Here is a 19,194-nt window from a genome sequence, read left to right as displayed (position 1 = left end):
GTTCTAAAAAGGATTTCTCTCCCGGCTGGTTCGTTAAAATGTATGCGGGCCAACTGAAGTAAGAATGTCAATTTGTGCAGCGCCTTTAAATATTTTCAAGGCAGACGATGAAGCAGTTTGCTTGGAAAACGCACGACGTACTCGGAAAGAAGACTCCTGAAAGATCCCTTGAAGTCCCAACAACCTGCATAAAGTCCTCTCCTCTGCGTCGATTGTGCGTCCTTTCGTCTTTCCGCGTATTTTCTATTCTGTCACGGCGCTTCGACGTGCGTCATATCCCTCCGCGTAAGGATAGGAAGAAAACATCGCGTTAGCGTTAGGCGAGAGTGAAGTTCGTTGCCTAAACCAATTAGTCCAGCATCTATAAAGCCACTGCCCGTTTAGCGAACAATCTTTGCGCCCTATGTTGGGCAAGTATGATCAACATCTCTTGCGTTTTTATTGAAATGTAAACTATGCTGGATAAATTATGTAGAAAGTTAGATTTATAAAACACTTCACACCGTTTTGCTCGCTATTGTACGCATTTACCGCTGGTCTGACATCTATGCTCTCTAATGGACCACGGTGACTCCAGTGAAAACCGACCGTATAACACAGGCACAGGCATAGATCGGTACTACTTTACGTTCACGGTATCTGTGCAAAGACGCTCGCGCGGAGTGATTCACCATGAATGCTACTGGGTACTGCTAGGATGACGGCTCAACAGCGTTAGCTGCTGGTGGTAGGAGGACTGGGAGCAGGACACAACGCAGCCTGCAACAGGAGCTAGCAGAATCCGCCGGAGCGCCGATCAGTACACGACTGCCAATGTCTACCCAGCCTAGCGCCGACCTCAAGTCTGGTGAGTTCTGCGCAGATTGGGTGAGCTCGGGTGATCCCACGGGATTAGGAAAGAATGGGTGAAGGAGATCTTCGGGGTGGTCAGGGTCTTCCCTGGGGTCATGCAGGGCTGTTCTCACTGGCATCTGATTCCCCTTATTTCCCCGCAGAGCTCTACTTCCTGATCGCCCGGTTCCTAGAGGATGGCCCCTGTCAAGAAGCAGCCGAGGTAGGAATGGTCGAACTCTACGCTGCGCTCCTCTTGCTCCCCTTTAGCCCAATTGCTTCCCCCTCTCTGACTTAGTCTTGTGTTGTTCTTGCAGGTGCTGGTGCGTGAGGTGCAGCATAAACAGGTACGCGCCCCTTCATTTGACACCATAATGGTTACTTAACTCCCCCGCCCCCCAACTCGTGATGGACCCCACTAATAGCATCCCTATGTTCCCCTATTTATATAGCTGCTGCCTAAACGCATCGACTGGACTGGCCGAGATCACCCGAGGAGCTACCAGAGCCTGGTGAGAGCCCCCTCTTGTTGTTACTCCTGCTACAGGGGAGAGCATTTATTTATCCCTTATTTTCAGCGAGTTGAGTTTATCAGTTGAATTTCCCGCAATTTTTCGACCGAAACAAAGTTAGCGCCCGGGTAATGGGGGTGTGGTGTTATACGGATCGTAGATAGGTAGCAGAGGAGATCGTGGACACCTTTTTTCGCAGCCTGCCCTTAGATGTGTAATATTTATCTTTTTTTAAATTTTTTTTTTACTGAAGTAGGCTAGATGTGTGTTGTAAATAGAGGTACGTCATGATCGCTGTGTAGCGAGCAGGGAGAGGGACGCCTGGAGGAGGAGTTCAGATGGAGGGAGCTAGGCACACAACAATAGCACATGATTAAGGACCCTAAGAAGAAGCAAGGCTACCTCAAGTGTTCACTGCAGCGGGCCCAGGTGCCCCACGATACAGACTAGCACATTGTTGCTCCTTAATTCCCTTAAGTTATAAACCCATTTTCGTGATCGTGTTTAGTTTTAAGTAACTGTTCCAAGCACTTTTTGCCTCGCTTTCAACGTTTCTTCAGCTGAGCAGCGAAAGTGTACACAGAATGGCACGGCGCAGCCATGCTGACGACTGACACTCTAATACACCTACGTAAAATGAGACAAATTAACATTCCATGTATCAAAATGTTGTCGTAGAGACGCCCCTGTAATATTTGCCCCTCGCTATACACTAACTGCACAAAGAAGCATGGATAAATAGTGGAACTCAATAGCTGCTTCTTTCACGTCTTTTGAGCGGATCATATCTCGCCACTTTCTCATTTTTAGTAAGACATGGTTTAATTGTATTTTGTTCAATAGGTAGAGCCATTCAGTGTTTTGTAGACACGGCAGAGTAGGGATATGACGTTTACATAGGCAGATTAGTGGGACCTAAGTGGCTGCATTTCCAATCAGTTGGAGCCACCTTATTTTCTACACTTGGAAAAGTTTGCGTTGGCACAGTTGCAGTAATGTTTAAGGAATTTGTCTCGGGCTAGCCTTTTATTGGTTACTTCATCAGAACATTATTAATTTACACATAAATTGGAAATTCCGCATTTATAATCTAACAATATTTTTGTATTCGAGTGTTATTTTTTTTAAATGTATTTTCCATGTAGTGAAGCATGTTGTAATGGAATTGGATTTATATAGCGTGTCATTGAGCAAACTCCTAGTTTACTACCTTTTAATGACTGGCATTTTTCTCAAGGAGCACAGAAATAACTACATATAGTCGTTTTATGTAAACGATAGTTTATTGGACCAATAAACATATTTTAAAATATACTTTATCTTGCATTTTCATAGAGTGCTCGTCCGATAAGAGTACTGAAGAAGAGTGCGGATTTGAAGTCCATTTGCATGTTTTTGTGCAAGCCCATTGTACTCTTTATGCAGGTCCAATTATATGTATCACGACCCCACACCCCCCAATAGAGCACATTGCTATTTGCAAAGTTTGTTACTGAGAAACACCAATCCTAGAATATTGATTCTGAACCAAGTAAACTAAGACTGTGCCTAATTCATTTAAGAAAGCGTATTACCTCTTATTTGCTTATAGAATCTCCAAAACAGCTGTCAGAATTGACTACATCTGAATTGCTTGTTTAGATGCATCTTGATCGTTTTCATCATATCAACCCTTTCTAATGCGTATCTTTTGAACAATAACTAATACATTTAAAACAATGTTCATATTTCAGGTATGTTCTGCTTTTTTGAATTGCACCTTTTTGTTTGCTTTGGCACTCAATTTGTGCTATGTGGACCCAATTTATGGCCTTTGTTGTATACATTAGTTACTTTTATTCATAAAGCAACACTTCTTTTTGTTGCAATTTTGAAGGGTGCTCTGCATATCGAACTTGAGGAACAACGGTTACATTTTTCTTTCAAGCGTGGTCATTTCCCTTTCAGTCTTTTAATAGGCTATTGGTTTGGGAGATGTGAAATCCAGCAAAGGAATAATTTATTCGACAGTTCTTTAGCGAGATTCTAAAAAGCTACCTTGGTGACTGAGTAGATGTTAATAGAACCGTTTTGCCTCATGGTGTTTTGTAAATTGTTATGTCCAGGTATAAGCAGCATCTTCTGTTAGTTATGATTAGTCAGATGTTTTACCTGTTAGTAATGTTATTAAGAACTATTTTTGATGATAAAAAATAGTTCTAAGCCACCAACAATGGTGAGCAGTAGAAACGTAAGTGCATGTCTGACTTTTATTTTTTTTTAATTTTTTTTAATGCTGTTATCGGGTAATAAAAATATCTGGAATACGTTTACTCAATATAGTTAGAAAAAAATCACAAATTTTGACTGCTTTTTTACATTTCATGCGTTCGGTTTTCTCTGCAGTAATGTTATTTCTTTTCCTTTTGCGATAATGTGTTATTATAACAGATCTCACTTCTGATTTACACACACTGAATTTTAAAAACAAAAGAAAATGATAACCTAAAATGTATTTAGTTTTTGAATAATTATTTATCAGTTTTTGAAGATAGGGCGATCACCATTGGATTGTTGTATTCGAGTCATTGATATGGACCAATAAATTGATTTATTAACAATACATTTATTGTTAATTTTGGGGTGCTTTTCAACAACAGATTTTTGTTGTGGTTTTTCTTTCTGATATAATGCTTAAAATTATGGTAATTAGGAATGGATTTCTAGTTAGTGATATTTCAGTAGTACATACATTTCACCTAGATGTTAAAAGTACTTGTGTGCTGGAAAAATTAGAGCAGTTTTCCCAAAAACTGGCATGGACAGTGGTAAATTTTCTCGCACAGGGTTGAGCCTGCATTTTTAGTGAATTTGCGACTTAAGCCAGCCTTTTTGGTTAACCCACCCATGAGTGTCTACAGTTCCTCCTGTGGTAGTAATTTTAATCTCTGGGACATGCCACCATACTGGTGGAATTTGCATGTTATCACGACCTGTTTACAGGAGTAATATTTCACAAATCTTTATTCTCTTTGAATTGTTATGGAGAGGTTCTACTTTTGCAGTTCTTGTTTGTCACGTCCACTAGCCAATTTGTCTTAATGTTGTTTGTTTATTGGGATTGACCTAGTTAGGCAAACTGATAACCAAGAGAGCTGGATTTCGCCTTTCTCTATACTGTGCATATTGAGTTCTGTTGACCAGTTCCTGCCCCCCCCCTTTATAATAGCATTTTTTTTGCTCCGTATTTGAACGGTCTCCTGGTGGTAAGGTGCTCATTGGTTAGCTCCCTGGTGCCCCCTTTAACGTCCACAGTCCGAACGTAGTGTGGCCCTTTTTATGGTCCTTAAGGGGGCAGAGGGAGTAGGATCAAAGGGGTTTTAGGCCATTTTTTTAAATTTTGCATCGTTCACGACCAGGTGTGTGTGCATTTGTAAAGAAAATAGTCAAAACTTAGCGCTGCAGTTTTTGTTCATCCACTTCCCTTTTTGGTGGTACCCCTGTAAGGTTGGGAGGGCAGGCTGTATCTATTGAAACCTCTGTTGTGTGTGTGTGTGTGTAGGGAATAGTAACTTTGCTGAAAGTTCTACACTCCTTTATTTTGGGGGTTTGTAGCAAGCTACAGCTGCTAACATCACATTTTCATTGTACTTTAAGAAGGTTGTGCCTTTTGGAGGCTAGCAGCAATTCATCCACCCTCTCCCCACCAGAGGGGTCTGGTAAGCTTTGTATCCACAGCTAAGTATGACTTCAGAGTTGCTATTGAATTGTTGGAGCTTGTAGTAACCTTTTACTCTTCCCACCCTCTCCCCCTGCTCTTGGGTTTCAGGCCTTGCTGAGGTGTCTAGTGGACCCGCTTTTGCGTGCTCTTTTGTGACTGTTGATCTGTGAAGCAATAACAAATGGAATGCTATGGTCATAATGTCGTTGCTTCTGACAATAGGTAAACTTTTACTTCTGTACTAGTTGTCTGACGCTCCAGTTCCTTTGGTGGTTTCTGAGCCAGTAATTGTCTCAAAAGTCTTACATTTTTTTAATCACAGAAATTGTTTTTTCTCTGTCTCATAATCATACTTCAGTGACAGTGCTGCTTTTACAACTATTCATTTCTCCTTTATGGTACAAAATTGTATAAACTAATATAAATAATAAAAAAATACTGCTTTTAAAGCCTATACTGAATTGGGCTTTGTTGTACAGGTGTTAGCGGTCACAGAGACTCGCTCTCTCGTGACACTTAAGCAAGTTTCAAATAGATCTTTCATTGATTGGAGACGTGTGGCATTACAGATGGGGATAGTTTTTGTGTGTCATTAGGGCAGATTTGCTGAAGTTTGTCCAAGATGTGTATTTTTCCAACAAAGGTGCTACTTTGTTATCTATGAGTTATTTGGTGTATGCTCTCAGGAGTCGGGGGCAAAGATAGCTACTGTGGGATTATGACTGTATGCTGTGTGTGGCCCTCTTTCTTTGGTCTGTCCTAGCCATGAGATTTTCTGAGCTATACAGTGTTCATCAAAGTTTGTGTGTAAATGTTGAACCATCGGTGGTATTATACGCTCCTTGCAATCTGTGTACATTTACATCGGTTTGATTATTTAATTTTACATTTTATATAGCGCTAGCTAGACCCGCAGGTATCCAAGCGCTTTTTTAGGTATGATGCTAGATACTTAAATTCAAGAGCAAGCATAAATGGAGACCAAGAGAATCATAAGGCAATAAGGGTGGTTACAGTATGCAGAACAATTAAAACAGCAACAGTTAAAGGAGTAAATTACATATTAGACAGCTGAAACAATCAAACAACCGACCATGACAAAGGGTCGAGTCATAGAGTGAGCTATTGGAACATAGTTCAGTTGGCGTGTGTGTTAAAGTATTTGTTGAGGAGAAGGAGTTTCAGGTTCCTTTTGTCGCAGGAGAAGGACAGGTTGCATCCGAAATCTCTAGTGAGTGAGTTCCATATCCTGGCTGCATTTACAGAAAAATAGCAAGTCTGCGTGGATTTCCTTTGAGAAGCTTGAACTTTACTTTTCAGAGTTCTGGGTCTTCCTGCTTTCGTAAGTTTGTTGCCTAGATAGTTGGGTACGTGTGTGAAGTGCTTTCAAACAAAACTGATGTGATATATATGATATTTATTACAGAGGCTCTACTATATCATGACATTGTGGAGTATTAGGGGAGGAAGCAATAAAAAATCGTGTATTGCCAAAGCCAATATGATTTGCCTTTAGATTTTGTCAGCCGACCTTTAGGTTTTGCCTGTGCTGGTTGCCGCTGCTGAACCGCTTCTGCAGAAGGAACTAAATTGCAAAAATGCTTTTTTTTTGTCAACATTTTTTTATTAGGGTTTTGCATTACAATATTCCATGTGAAACATCAGACATTTCGTAGTTTAACCGCATGCGTGCGGGCGGAATTCCGCTCGCACGCTGAGATTTTTAAAACCGCACTTTACATGACGAGCTGGGCTCGTCATGAGCGTGCGAGGAGGCTACCTCATGACGAGCCCAGCTCGTCATGAGCGTGGAAGGGGTTAACAATCTTATGTGCATATTTTGAGCACCAGCACTGGTTACAAATAGCATTCTCATTTATTTTCTAAATTTCAAAATACGTTAGCATATCATATTCTACTAGGCCTGCTACTGTTTTGCCCTACTGGGTAGTAATGTGTCCTTCTGCGTCTAGACCTTTGTGTCTCACGGTGGCGAGGGTTGGTATATCATCTCCTCCTCCATCTGTATATGCTTTCCCCTTTAGTGTGTCTGACCATCTGTTCCGTATTGTTAAGTCGGCGTCAAAACTGCTGATAGGAACTCAACTGTGAACCATGGAAAGAAAAAGGAATAACCCTGGGGGGTGGGGGGACGCACTAAGTGGGCACGGATGATCGGTTGTGCCAAGTGGTGAGTTGTGTGGTCATAGGTCTAACGGGCACATCATGGGGTCATCGTGGGGGAAGGAGCGGTCATGGGAGTGGGTAATCGTCCCAGGGGTATTGTCCATCTGATCTATTCGACCCTCTTGCCTGAATGTTCCGCTATTTTTAGGATCCGTGTCGCAGGAGACAGGGAAGGGGTATGGGTTGGGGACCGCGTTGCTTCAGGTGTTGCCCCCTACTGTTGTCTCTTGTTTAAAGTAATTTTAATAACTGTGTCCATTCCATAGCTACTGGATGTTTACGTGTACCCCTTACTTCTTTCTCTCTCAGGGTCTCTTCCTCCGCTACCCCCCATTTGTTCATCGCTCCCACCCAAGCTGTTTCCGGAGGCCTGGTATGGGCTCTCCAATGCATGGCTATATTTCTCTTTGTCAAGAGAATGCCTAATGATGCAAAGCGCCATTGCAATTTTGTGGACTTATTTCTCCGGAGTACCCCAGAGCGCTTGCCTCCCATGTGGAGATGTTCGGGATATCGACCATTGTTCGGAGCGTGTGATGTACCGTTGCCCAGTATGATTGTAACGAGGGACAGTCCCAGAACATGTGTTTAAAGCTTGCTTCCAGTATTTGGCATCGGGGAGCTTGTGAATTGTGTATCTGGGTAGAATTGATGCAATTTATCTGGCGTGAGATACGCGCGGTGTAGTACATTAAATTGTATGTTTTTAAATTGTGCATTTCTCGAAACTTTTTTAGTGTATTCTAAAGCTTGGTTCCAATCCTTATCGTGGAATGCCCGACCCACTTCGTCTTCCCACGTCTCTCAGTCCATCAAGGGAGATGTTAGTCAGTTCCTGGATCGCTTTGTAATGCCAAGTGATTAAGTGCCTGGCCGTTCCCATTCGTAATATCGTGTGTAACACTGGATGTGTCGGGGGCTCCCCATCCCGAAGGTCCCAGCACTGACAACCACTGTCCAAGAGTTGCCTATGCATTCAAAATTGTCCCTGCAGGAGGTCAAACAACTCGACCATCTGAGCATATGTCTTCAGTTGCCCCTCATGAAACCGTGCCTCTACCTCTGTCACATCATGATCAGTCCATACCCGAAGGGCTCCTCCAGTGTAGTATTCACTCCTCCGGGGGAATCCCACCAGGGGGAGCAACAGAGAGTATAATGGTCGCCCCTTTGACATGCGGTGCACTCGCATCATGCATTTGTGGGCTATGGAGACCTGTAGCAGGTGGCTACAAGGACTTTAAAAAAAAAAAAAAAATCTTTTTATTGATTATATACATTCATTACAAAAGTAATAGAAATTACCGAGGTAAACAAACATTGAGACCATTGAAATCTGAAACTCACATCAATGATATATATATAAGCAATACATTTGTTTTGCGCAGATATTATAGTAAGTCTGCCAATTACAGCAACACGAACAAAGCCCTGACAAAGCATCTATCCAGTTATGTTTCTTCCTCACCCTCCAGTGATGTAATGTAGTCCGTAAAGTAAGTCCAGTAATCTTTTGGTCTAGAAATCATTGGCATGGACTCCTCATACGTCAGAAGCTTATCTCTACAGCTAGCCAAGTCTCGCAGCCAGCGCGTTTTTGTGGGAGCACTTTTACTGTTCCAACATTGTGCAATTTGCCTTTTTGCCAGTAATAATGATACAACACAAAATGTACGTTTGCTAAACTTGTCGTATGATACCTAACAAGCAGGTACGGATCTCGCATTCCACTTCCACACCTACCATGAGAGATAGTGTAGCAACAATCGCCCCCCAAAAATCGTCAATCTTCAGGCAGTACCAAGCTAAATGCGTAAAATTCGCACCCTCCCCACCACAACGTTTGCATCTATCTTCATCTTGTAATCCATATTTGTACATTTTGGCCGGCGTATAATATGCCTGATGTAGGAACTTATAGTTTATGATGCGTAGATTTCCGTTAGGAGTAAGAATCTGTACCAAGGCACAAGTCTGTCGCCATTCGTGCTCTGACAACGGATCTGTCAGTGCCATGTCCCATCTGGCTTTAGCCTTATCTGCGGTATGTGGTATTTCTGCTTGTGCCATAGTATACAGCCTCGATACTAAATGTGATAAGTCTTGGGTCGTGATTATTAATTGTAGCGTATTCAGACTTTCCGGCTCCATGGGGAATGTGGGGTATAGCTCCTTCAGTGCTCGCTTCAACCTGTAATGGGTAAAGCAAAATAGCTGTGTCTTGTTTTGAATGTATGCTAAATCCTATGTCATATAGGAGTGTGAGCGTTCTAAGGTCTATGCAAGCCTGTTTACCCGCCCATATTAACTGCAGAACCAGTGACTTTATACGCCCAAATACTGCTCCGGGAGGTGGAATAGGTATGTTATTAAAAAGATAAAGGAATTTGGGCAAGACATTCATTTTTACTATCGCAATGCGATCCGCTAGTGATAATGGTAATTGCGTCCAGCGCTTCACTTTGTCCTCCAGTTTAGAGATCGTGCACCCATAATTGGAGCGGATTACTAGCTCTGGGTTCCTGCGAAACCAGACACCCAAGTACCGTATAGGGACTGATTGCCACTCTAGGGGGTAGTCAGTTTTGTGTGGCGTAGTCGTGTCTGTCAGCGGAATGATCGATGATTTAGACCAATTTATGGTCAGACCGGAATTCCCTCAGCAATGGGTTTAGATGTTCCGCCGGGTCCCGAACGTACAACAGCATATCATCTGCATACGAAGAAATATGTAGTGGTCTGGACAGGAACTGTAATGCAGATGGTTTGTACTTCTGTCGGATCCTGCAGGCCAACGGCTCAAGGGCGAGAGCGAATAGCAGGGGCGACAATGGCCAACCCTGTCCGGTGCCCCGTTCGATATCGAACGTGTGCGAGACATACCCGTTGACTCTGACTCTGGCGCATGGTTTTGTGTGTAGTAGGGATACCCTTTGGAAGAACCGTTTGGGGAACCCCCTTCTATGTAGGATAGTAATGGGAACGCCATTCTATAGAATCGAATGCTTTGGCGGCATCTAGCATCACCGCCACCGCTTTCGTAGTAGGTGTGAGGTAGTGTGAGAGGGCAAATAGCGTCCTGGTGTTATGTGACGTAGATCGTGTCTGGATAAAGCCCGCTTGATCGGGAAGCACCAACTTCGTCATTAGTGGGTTCAATCGCAAGCCAAGATTTTAGCTAGAATTTTAGAGTCGACGTTGATAAGCGAAAGTGGCCTGTAGGAGTCGCACGATTCTTGGTCTTTGGAGGGTTTCAAAAGGGCTATAATTACTGCTTCCCTGAGTGTTTGGGGCAGTTCTTCCTGGTCAAACGCGTAACCGTACATTGCAACCAGGTGAGGGGCTAGAATGTCCACGTAGTGTTTGTAAAATTCGTTAGTGTACCCGTCTGGGCCCGGTGCTTTACCATTCGGTAAGGTTTTTATCACATCAGTGACTTCCTCAACCGTCATAGGTGACTCAAGATATTCCCTCTGTCCATCCGACAACCATGCGATTGCCACATCGTCTAAATAGGCCAAGGTCTCTGTTTCCGATGCTGTGTGCCGTGATCTATATAAGTCACTGTAGGTGTCAACAAAGCAGTTCAATATACTGGTCGCTTGCGTGTGTAAAGTGCCATCATTTGATTTGATACGAAGATGGCTGTGTCCCTTACCCTCGCATATTTTGGCAGCTAGCACTCTCACCGGTCTGCCACCCTCCCCAAAGGACCTAGCTGTATGTTTCTTATTGAGGTATTTTATCTCGTCTTCCACCAATGTTTGATGTTCTGTGTGTGCTTGGCGCAAGTCACCCAGCAGTGAGTGGACCTGAGTGTTCTCAAAGGCTACCTCTAAGTCCTTCATGCGCTCCTCACATTTACTTATCTGGCATCTTATATCACGTAGTATGGCCACCGTGGTGCTCATGCATACCCCCCTTAACGTTGCCTTGAACGCTTCCCACAGGACGCCTGGATCATCCATCACAGGTTCGTTAATTTGAAAGTATTCCTGGATTGCTTTAAGAATGGTGTCGGCATATACTGTATCTGTCAGAGCCCCTGAATTAAATCTCCAGTGGAAGGGGGGTGGTGTGTAATATGGAATTGTGAGTCGCAAGAGGACGAGATTATTGTCCGATAGTGTCCTTGGGAGAGTATCTATTTCTGTTAGCCATAGTGCGATGGGGTCTGTACCCAGCCAGTAGTCAATGCGCGACCAGCTGCTGTGAATGACATTAATGTGCGTCGCACCCGGTGAATTTGGATGTGCGTGTCTCCACAGGTCTGTCCGTGTCATATCCTGCAATATATGTAAGAGTTTTGCCCTGGCCTGTCTGTGTGGTTCGGTGGAGTTAAAGGACCGATCCATTTTGTCCACCAGTGTTACGTTCCAATCTCCTCCCCATATGATCTGTGTATCATGCAGGGTATGTAAATGGTCCCGCAGTCCTTGAAAAAATTCGGGAGCGTCTATATTAGGACCGTAAACATTAACGAGTGTCAATCTCTGACCGCGTAGTGTGCCTATCACTATGATGTATCTGCCATCGGGATCTTGTATCACTTGTTGTGAAGTTAGTGCCCTTCCGTATCAGTGTCATCACCCCTCGTGAGTATGATGAGTAATTGGCTGCATAGGTCGATTCCGCCCAGCGTTTGCCAATGGACTGATGTGTGGCAGGTGGTATGTGCGTCTCCTACAAGAACGCTATGTCTATATCCCACCTGGTCAAATAGGCAAACACTTGTCTGATCTTCTTGGGCTTTGTGAACCCTCTTACGTTTCAAGTAAGGAAGTTCACGTGAGATTTACTGGCGCCGCGTGCTACTCGCGACATCGGAGGAGGAAGCAGTTATAAGTATTCAGCATAGTGTTGGCCGATATGGACCCACAGGGTCCGGCAATGTATGTGTACACATGCGTTAAAACCACTTTCTGCTGTGTAACATGAGGTGAGATAGTACATTTCAGTTGACTTGGTCTCTTAACTGTAACATTTCCCTGCCCCCTCCCACACCCACCCACTTCAGCAACCCAATCTCGGCGAAGCCTCTTGCCCTTCTTAACAACTCCCAATAACAGAACTGGGTTGGGGATCACCCTTGTGGAGGACCGCTCGGGGCGCATCTCGCCATCCAACTTAATGGATGTGAACAGCTCTATGCGACAGCATCAAATGTCGTGTAGTGGAGGGATTACCAAAGTGCCACCTAGAGGCACAATACTTGAGTTTAACCATCTAAGAAACTTGTTTCGCAAAAATGCGCAGCATTACCAGAAGTTAAGAACAGCATAATCAACTTAAGACAGATAGGTAATCGTAACAGGGGTGCGAACAGAAGCTGTAAACCAAATACTTATGCAGCGCTGTAAGCAGTGTTACTATGTGCTGTGCCTGTGTATATGCCAGCCAGGGGCCATGACATCAAATATAAACACGAAAGCAACTGTACAGTACATGATGGAGACTTTTAGCGACCATCGGTTTACAGTACATAGTCTTTTGCCTGAGATCACGGGTGAATTAGGACCACACTCCAAGTTTGTGATGCCAATGAGGCTTACACCATTCTCCAGACCATTTCTGGCTCGCCATTACTTGGTTTCGTTGAATGCGCTAAGTTCAAACAACACTGTCTCTTTGCCAGTAGAAGAAGGTGATTGTAATCAGCATGTCTCCGCACCAGAAGGGTACCATGCCCCATTGTGCCATCCCTTCAAAAGAAGAAAATCTTACTGTTGTGCGAACAATGACATTTTCAGAACGGTGCCGCTTGCTCAGTCCGAGTCTTGATGTTGTTCCCTACGTGCTGCTTCTTTATTCTGCTTTGACACTTTTTGAACAAACTTCTGTGCAGCTTTCGGACTCATCAGGAGAACAGCCTTACCATCCCACATTACCCGCAGCCTGGCCGGGTATAACATGGAATAATTTATGTGGAGATCTCGTAGCTTCGCCTTCACTGATGAGAATTCCTTCCGCGCTTGTTGAACAGCCACGGTGTGATCCGGGTAGAACTCCAGGTTGTTACCCTAATATGTGATCGTACCTTTTTCACGTGCTAGGCGCAGTATGGTGTCCCGGTCGCGGTAGTTCAGTATTCTTGCCACAATAGGCCGTGGCGTGGCTCCTATTGGTGGCTTGGGCGCTAGTGAGCGATGCGCTCTCTTCACAATGAATATAGGTGATAATGCTTCTGTTCAAAAAATGTATTTACACAGTTGTTCCACGTATAATTCCATGCGACCAGTGTTTGTCGTTTTCTGGCAGACCCGCGATGCGGACAATGTTGCGCCTTTAGCGCGCTTCCAATTCCTCTGACTTCGCCTTGATTACGTCCAGTACACGCTCCATGCCAGTGCATTTGGTCGTAGTGGTGTGAGACTCGTCCTCGACTGCCGAGATGCGTGTTTCGGCCGTTTCCAACCTTTCGCCATGTTTTTCCAGCTTGGCTGCCATGCTATCCACGCGGCATGTGAAGTGGTCCAATTTTCCATTAATGTCTTGTAAATTAGATTGAATGGCCAGCAGAATCTTCTCCATATTACTGCTCGTTGGTTGTTCTGTAGGGGTGGCAGCCCCCACCATGTCTTCTGTGTTCTTTGGCGCCCTTTTGTTTTCGAATGTTAGTTTTGGTTGCTGCCTGTCTGGGCAGACCATTGCTGCTGACAGGTCATACAACAGAACAGTGACCCTGGGTGGTCAGATGCTTGCCGTTGTCCAGACGTTAGTGCTGTACTGATAGACCGTCCACTGGTTAACCGCAACATGATGAAGAGGTACTGTGGCAAGTTTGGGTCCAGCAGGCTGTATTTTCCCGCTGTCACTACGGTGCAATTTGCTTGGACGCGATGCTTACCAATGGTCTTGTCGTTCACCGGTGATTATGTCCAAAAGACGGTTCCCCTGCAGTGCCGCTGATCCTTTTCGCTGGCGGAGTGTGAGTCCCTGTACCGTGCGTTCCCAGGTCACTCCCTTCTGGCCGTTGATCCGCGGAACCACTGGAGCCCAGCAATGTGCAGCACCGTGCCGCTGGGTGAGACGGCAGGAACGCACCACATCCCCAGTGCGGTCGGAGTGACCGTGCACGGTCTATCTTGTTGGTATCGCCCCACTGGTGCTCTATCCCTCGGTCGATGTTCCGTGGCTCTGCAGTCTTATTACAGCAGGCTTCAAAAAACCAACAGGCTCAGCATGGGGCCGCGGGCAGGTGTCGCTGGGGTATCGTGTGCAATACAGGGGTCTCGGACCTGGCGTCAGTGTCGATGCGTTATGTGCCCCCCCGGCAGCTTCGGTGCAGTGGGCGCCGCCATTTTGTCAGGGGTTTGCGGAGCGGACCTGGGAGCCTTATCCGTCATCGGTGAGCAAGGGAGCGCCGCATCGCTAGTCACCACAGTGCCGGGGCCGTCGCAAGGTGCGCGGGCTATTGGGGTTTTGCAGTTTATGTTCACCAGTGCATCCGTCGCACGGCCCCCGGCAGTCAGTTTGGTCGCATTATACAGCCGCTATCTTGGATGCCCGCCGTTACCTGCAGTCACAAGACGCTGCAAACACCGGACTCCGGACCTCCTGTCACGGCATTAGCTTCGTGAGGGGCTCCTGATATATTCCCATGCCCGGTGCTATGCGGCAACGCTCATTTCGTGGCCATCTAGGTAGGGATATCCCGGTTTGTTCGTGGCCGTCCAGCGGAGCTGTGATGCTAGCCAGTCATTCCGCCGTGCGCCCCCTAGCGCCTCCCGGGTGGCTACAAGGACTTGGTCTAGTTTCCTGGACATGGAGTCTTCGCCAGGGGGGTCCTCTTTTGACCTGGTCACTGCGGGGGTCAGGGGAGCCACTCTCTGCTGTTCCGGGGCGTGTTGCGTTCCCACCGCGCGTTGACGACCCATGGTGTGAGTTTTTTCCCCCCGTCTCCTCTTGCAGCAGACAGCGCCCGGCGCCACCCCGCTCCCATCCTTGATCTGTGACCAGCTGTTGGGTGAATGCGGCCAACCGGGGCGTCTGACTCACTCTGGGTTGTCCCGGTCACTCCTCACCTCCCGCAGATGTCCTTCGTGTATTATTGCCCCACTGTGTGCGCGACACTCCTCTTGACTGACTCTTTAGTGCCGTCCACTGCAAGCCCTCTCGCCGTGTCTCCCTTCTCCTCCTGTGTCCCAGGTGCAGGGAGGGCCGCCAGCGATGTCCCGGCAAGTTGTTCTTGTGTTACTATTTGTCCGGGAGGCGATCTGTGGCTTCATCGAGGCCGCAGCAGTTCCACTGGGGCTCAGTCACTCTGATATGGCCAATCTGAGCCCCAGTAGACCGGCAGCGATGAGGTGCTTTGACTGTGGACACACCACCAGCAATGTTCCCTCTAATTTTTTTCCTCTGTGTGCGGCAGTGGAGGGTCTCTGTGCGCTGCAACCATGGCTATGTGCGCCAGGAACCAAACCGCGCGTGTCTGCGGCGCCAAATGGCACTCCAAAATTTGTCTTTAAAAAGCTAAAAGATAGTGCATTTTCACACATACAGCGCCACAATAAGGGTCTTAAGGGCAGTTTGCAATATTGGATAAGCACGCCATGACATGAACTGGTTACACTAGCAAGTACACTTCAAGTTTAGAAAAGCACAAGACTTCAATGGTGGTACCATCATTAGATTTTAATAAATATTCTTAACTGGAGCACAGTTCATTGGGTGGGGAAATGCTGCGAGCCTATACAATATCATATACACAAGAAGGTAGAGGACTGTTCAGACACGTCAAGTGGCGTCACTAGATGGGTGACAGGGTTGCTTCTCACGGCGATCCTTGCCATTTTTCCAGTGCTGATAAACTCGGTCTAGGTCAACTTTCCCGTTCAGGAGGTAGGCCTTTGTCCTCATCAGCATGTCCAAATGCTTCTGCTCTAGTCTATTCCTCAATTTGCTCTTGATAGTATTCATGAGGCTGAATCCTCGTTCACAGTCTGCACTAGATGCTTGAAATGTTGCGCAGACATCAACAAGCTGAGACACGACACTATACTGAGCAGCATTGCGTACAGTGAAAGTCACCATGTCTTGAAAGGTGGTAAATAACCCACCCTTAACATGTTCTGCCACCACATATTTATAGTCTCTGTACTGCCGAACAACATCTTCTGGTGTTTCACAATCACCCAGGCACAAGACATTTTTATACTTTTCAACAAGTCTTTCAATATTCTCAGTCCCAAAATCAAAATGCGCTTGTGTGGCTATTGCCTGGATCTCAAAACTTGCCCATTCTTTTAGCTCACCCTCAGGGAACCTTTTTTGCATGTGCTCACAAAGAAGGGAAACAAAAGACAAAATAGGCCCACTGTCAAACTCTTGCCTATCCTTGTACAAAACCATCAGCTCTCTTACATTGCTGCTCCAAAAGACAGTGTCCCCCAAATACTGTTGCTTAATTTGGCCAATCTTCGCTCTTGCATACTGTACGGCTTCAACAGTAGTTAAAGAACTTTTTTGGAATAGTTTGCACAAAGCTGCAAATTCACCCAGAATGTCATTAAGTACTGCAAGGGAAATATGGTAGTTGGAGTCTGATAGCTTTTTATAACAATATTTAGCAATTGGATCATTCTCCTCAACTTTCTCATGCTCAAAGTACTTAAGAACAGTTTCGTAATTACGAATTAGTGCACCAACAGCAAAATGCCTTGAAAGCCACCGGACTTCATTCAGTGGTCGAAAAGAGACAACTTCACATTCAGTGACCGATGCAATTTCATCCAGCTTGGACTTCCTTGCAGGAGATCTGGAGAACACAGTGTAGACAGTCCTCAATAATGTCTCCATCTCTTTAATCATTGGAACCCTCTTCCAGGCATCATCAACTCCCAAATCTTCTCGATGGGCGACACAATGCTGCTCAACTAGATGAGGAATGGATTGTTTAAGGCGAGTAGCAACACCATTATTCTTCCCCAGCATCACTGATGCACCATCAGATGTGAACATGACCATTTTCATGAGGTCCAGTTCATTGGCAGTGTAGAATTCTTTCACGGCAGTAGTGATAGCCTCAGCATTACAGCTAGTCAGCTTCACTATGCCCCCAAACTGCGTTTTATGCTCAGTTGATGTTACAGGTCGGAACTTGAAATACAGGATGAGCATTTTTGAAACAGAAATATCTGTGCTCTCATCAATTATCAAGGTGTGATACAAAGCTTGCCGAAGTTCTGTCATAGCTTCACAGTGTATCACGCTATTGATGGCCTCAAGGAACTCAAATGCATAGTTCTTGCTCCTCCAGCTGTCTGGTATCTTCACATACAAAGCTAAGTGGTCATGGATGTCTTGTACAGATAACATTGAAGTGTTCATCTTGACTGCCAGCAACACGTTGTTGATGAGAATCTTTATCTCCTCAGGCATAGATCTTTGGCGTTCAACTACTTCCATTCTATTTGCTTTGTCTGTGGCAGTTTCTGTCAGCATTGCCCGTACTCCAAAACCAAACCTCGCAGCAGCACTTCTGTTTCTCAATATCACCATGGCAGACTCGTGTACTTTGCTAAGTAGATGGCGTTTCATGTAGTCCAGTTTCCAGCCATCACTCCATTTCTTCCCTGTGGAAAAGTCCCCAACAATCTTTGCTTCGGCACATGCTTTGCAAATCAAGCCCACATCCGGACTGTATTGAAATAGTTCCCCGAGTTGCATGCGGACCTTGCTTCGTGACTTCTGTGTCTCAGCCTCTACAATTTCCTTCATCCACTCTTCCTTGAATACAAGGCAACATTTCTTCCTTTGTGGTGAAGCACTGCACTCTCCCGAAGTTACAGCTTTGCGCTTGAACATTTCCGTACCCGCCGGTTTGAGCCTGCTGTCCCACAAAGCCTGCAAAATAAGGAAACATGGCTTACGTTGACGCCTAGCTCATGAATGCAAACTGTTATACTACAATGTTCAAGACGCACCACAGTTTAACTCAACCCAACAATTACCTCTTCTGCCTGCACTCACGTGCGCCTCTTTAAATGTATGGGGTTCTTGCTGTGAACCTGCAACAGAAGAAAACATCGGTAAGTATATATGGTACTGCAATGTTCAAGACGCACCACAGTTTAACTCATCCCAACAATTACCTCTTCTGCCTGCACTCACGTGCGCCTCTTTAAATGTATGGGGTTCTGGCTGTGAAACCTGCAACAGAAGAAAACATCGGTAAGTATATATGGTACTACAATGTTCAAGACGCACCACAGTTTAACTCAACCCAACAATTACCTCTTCTGCCTGCACTCACGTGCGCCTCTTTAAATGTATGGGGTTCTTGCTGTGAACCTGCAACAGAAGAAAACATCGGTAAGTATATATGGTACTGCAATGTTCAAGACGCACCACAGTTTAACTCATCCCAACAATTACCTCTTCTGCCTGCACTCACGTGCGCCTCTTTAAATGTATGGGGTTCTGGCTGTGAAACCTGCAACAGAAGAAAACATCGGTAAGTATATATGGTACTACAATGTTCAAGACGCACCACAGTTTAACTCAACCCAACAATTACCTCTTCTGCCTGCACTCACGTGCGCCTCTTTAAATGTATGGGGTTCTGGCTGTGAAACCTGCAACAGAAGAAAACATCGGTAAGTATATATGGTACTACAATGTTCAAGACGCACCACAGTTTAACTCAACCCAACAATTACCTCTTCTGCCTGCACTCACGTGCGCCTCTTTAAATGTATGGGGTTCTGGCTGTGAAACCTGCAACAGAAGAAAACATCGGTAAGTATATATGGTACTACAATGTTCAAGACGCACCACAGTTTAACTCAACCCAACAATTACCTCTTCTGCCTGCACTCACGGCTGCCTGTGCAATTGTCTTTGTAGTACGGTCTCACGAACCTACAAAAGAAAAAAGGGTGCAGATTGTGAATCTATTTACCCAGCAACCCCCAACCCAACGAGGAACGTAAACAGAATTACCTTGTCTTTGTGGTACTGGCA

At 45.3% G+C, this 19,194-nt stretch overlaps 2 protein-coding genes across 3 annotated transcripts in view; one reads left to right on the top strand and one right to left on the bottom strand.

Annotated features, from left to right (window-relative positions):
• The first annotated feature begins 266 nt into the window (after positions 1–266).
• PHIP (PHIP subunit of CUL4-Ring ligase complex) overlaps positions 267–19,194 on the top strand; it is a 2,061,705-nt gene continuing 2,042,777 nt past the window's right edge. For both annotated transcript variants that reach the window (XM_078648101.1, XM_078648100.1), the window contains exons 1-4: positions 267–847; positions 996–1,054; positions 1,149–1,178; positions 1,284–1,343. In XM_078648101.1, coding sequence (XP_078504227.1) covers positions 814–847; positions 996–1,054; positions 1,149–1,178; positions 1,284–1,343 — 183 coding nt within the window. In that variant the 5' untranslated portion in view covers positions 267–813. The remainder of the gene's footprint in view (positions 848–995; positions 1,055–1,148; positions 1,179–1,283; positions 1,344–19,194) is intronic.
• On the bottom strand, positions 15,847–18,036 carry LOC144761467 (zinc finger protein 862-like). Its single transcript, XM_078646819.1, has one exon. The coding sequence runs from the start codon at positions 18,034–18,036 to the stop codon at positions 15,967–15,969; it is 2,070 nt and encodes a 689-aa protein (XP_078502945.1). The 3' UTR covers positions 15,847–15,966.

The sequence above is a fragment of the Lissotriton helveticus genome, chromosome 6 (genome assembly GCF_964261635.1).
Source record: "Lissotriton helveticus chromosome 6, aLisHel1.1, whole genome shotgun sequence".
Lineage (NCBI taxonomy): Eukaryota > Metazoa > Chordata > Amphibia > Caudata > Salamandridae > Lissotriton > Lissotriton helveticus.
The sequence above is the reverse complement of the archived record's forward strand: the minus strand, read 5'-3'. Positions and strand labels throughout refer to the sequence as shown.

Excerpts from the sequence above, each read along its gene's own strand:
- LOC144761467 (XM_078646819.1), bottom strand. The coding sequence starts at position 18,036 with ATGTTCAAGCGCAAAGCTGTAACTTCGGGAGAGTGCAGTGCTTCACCA.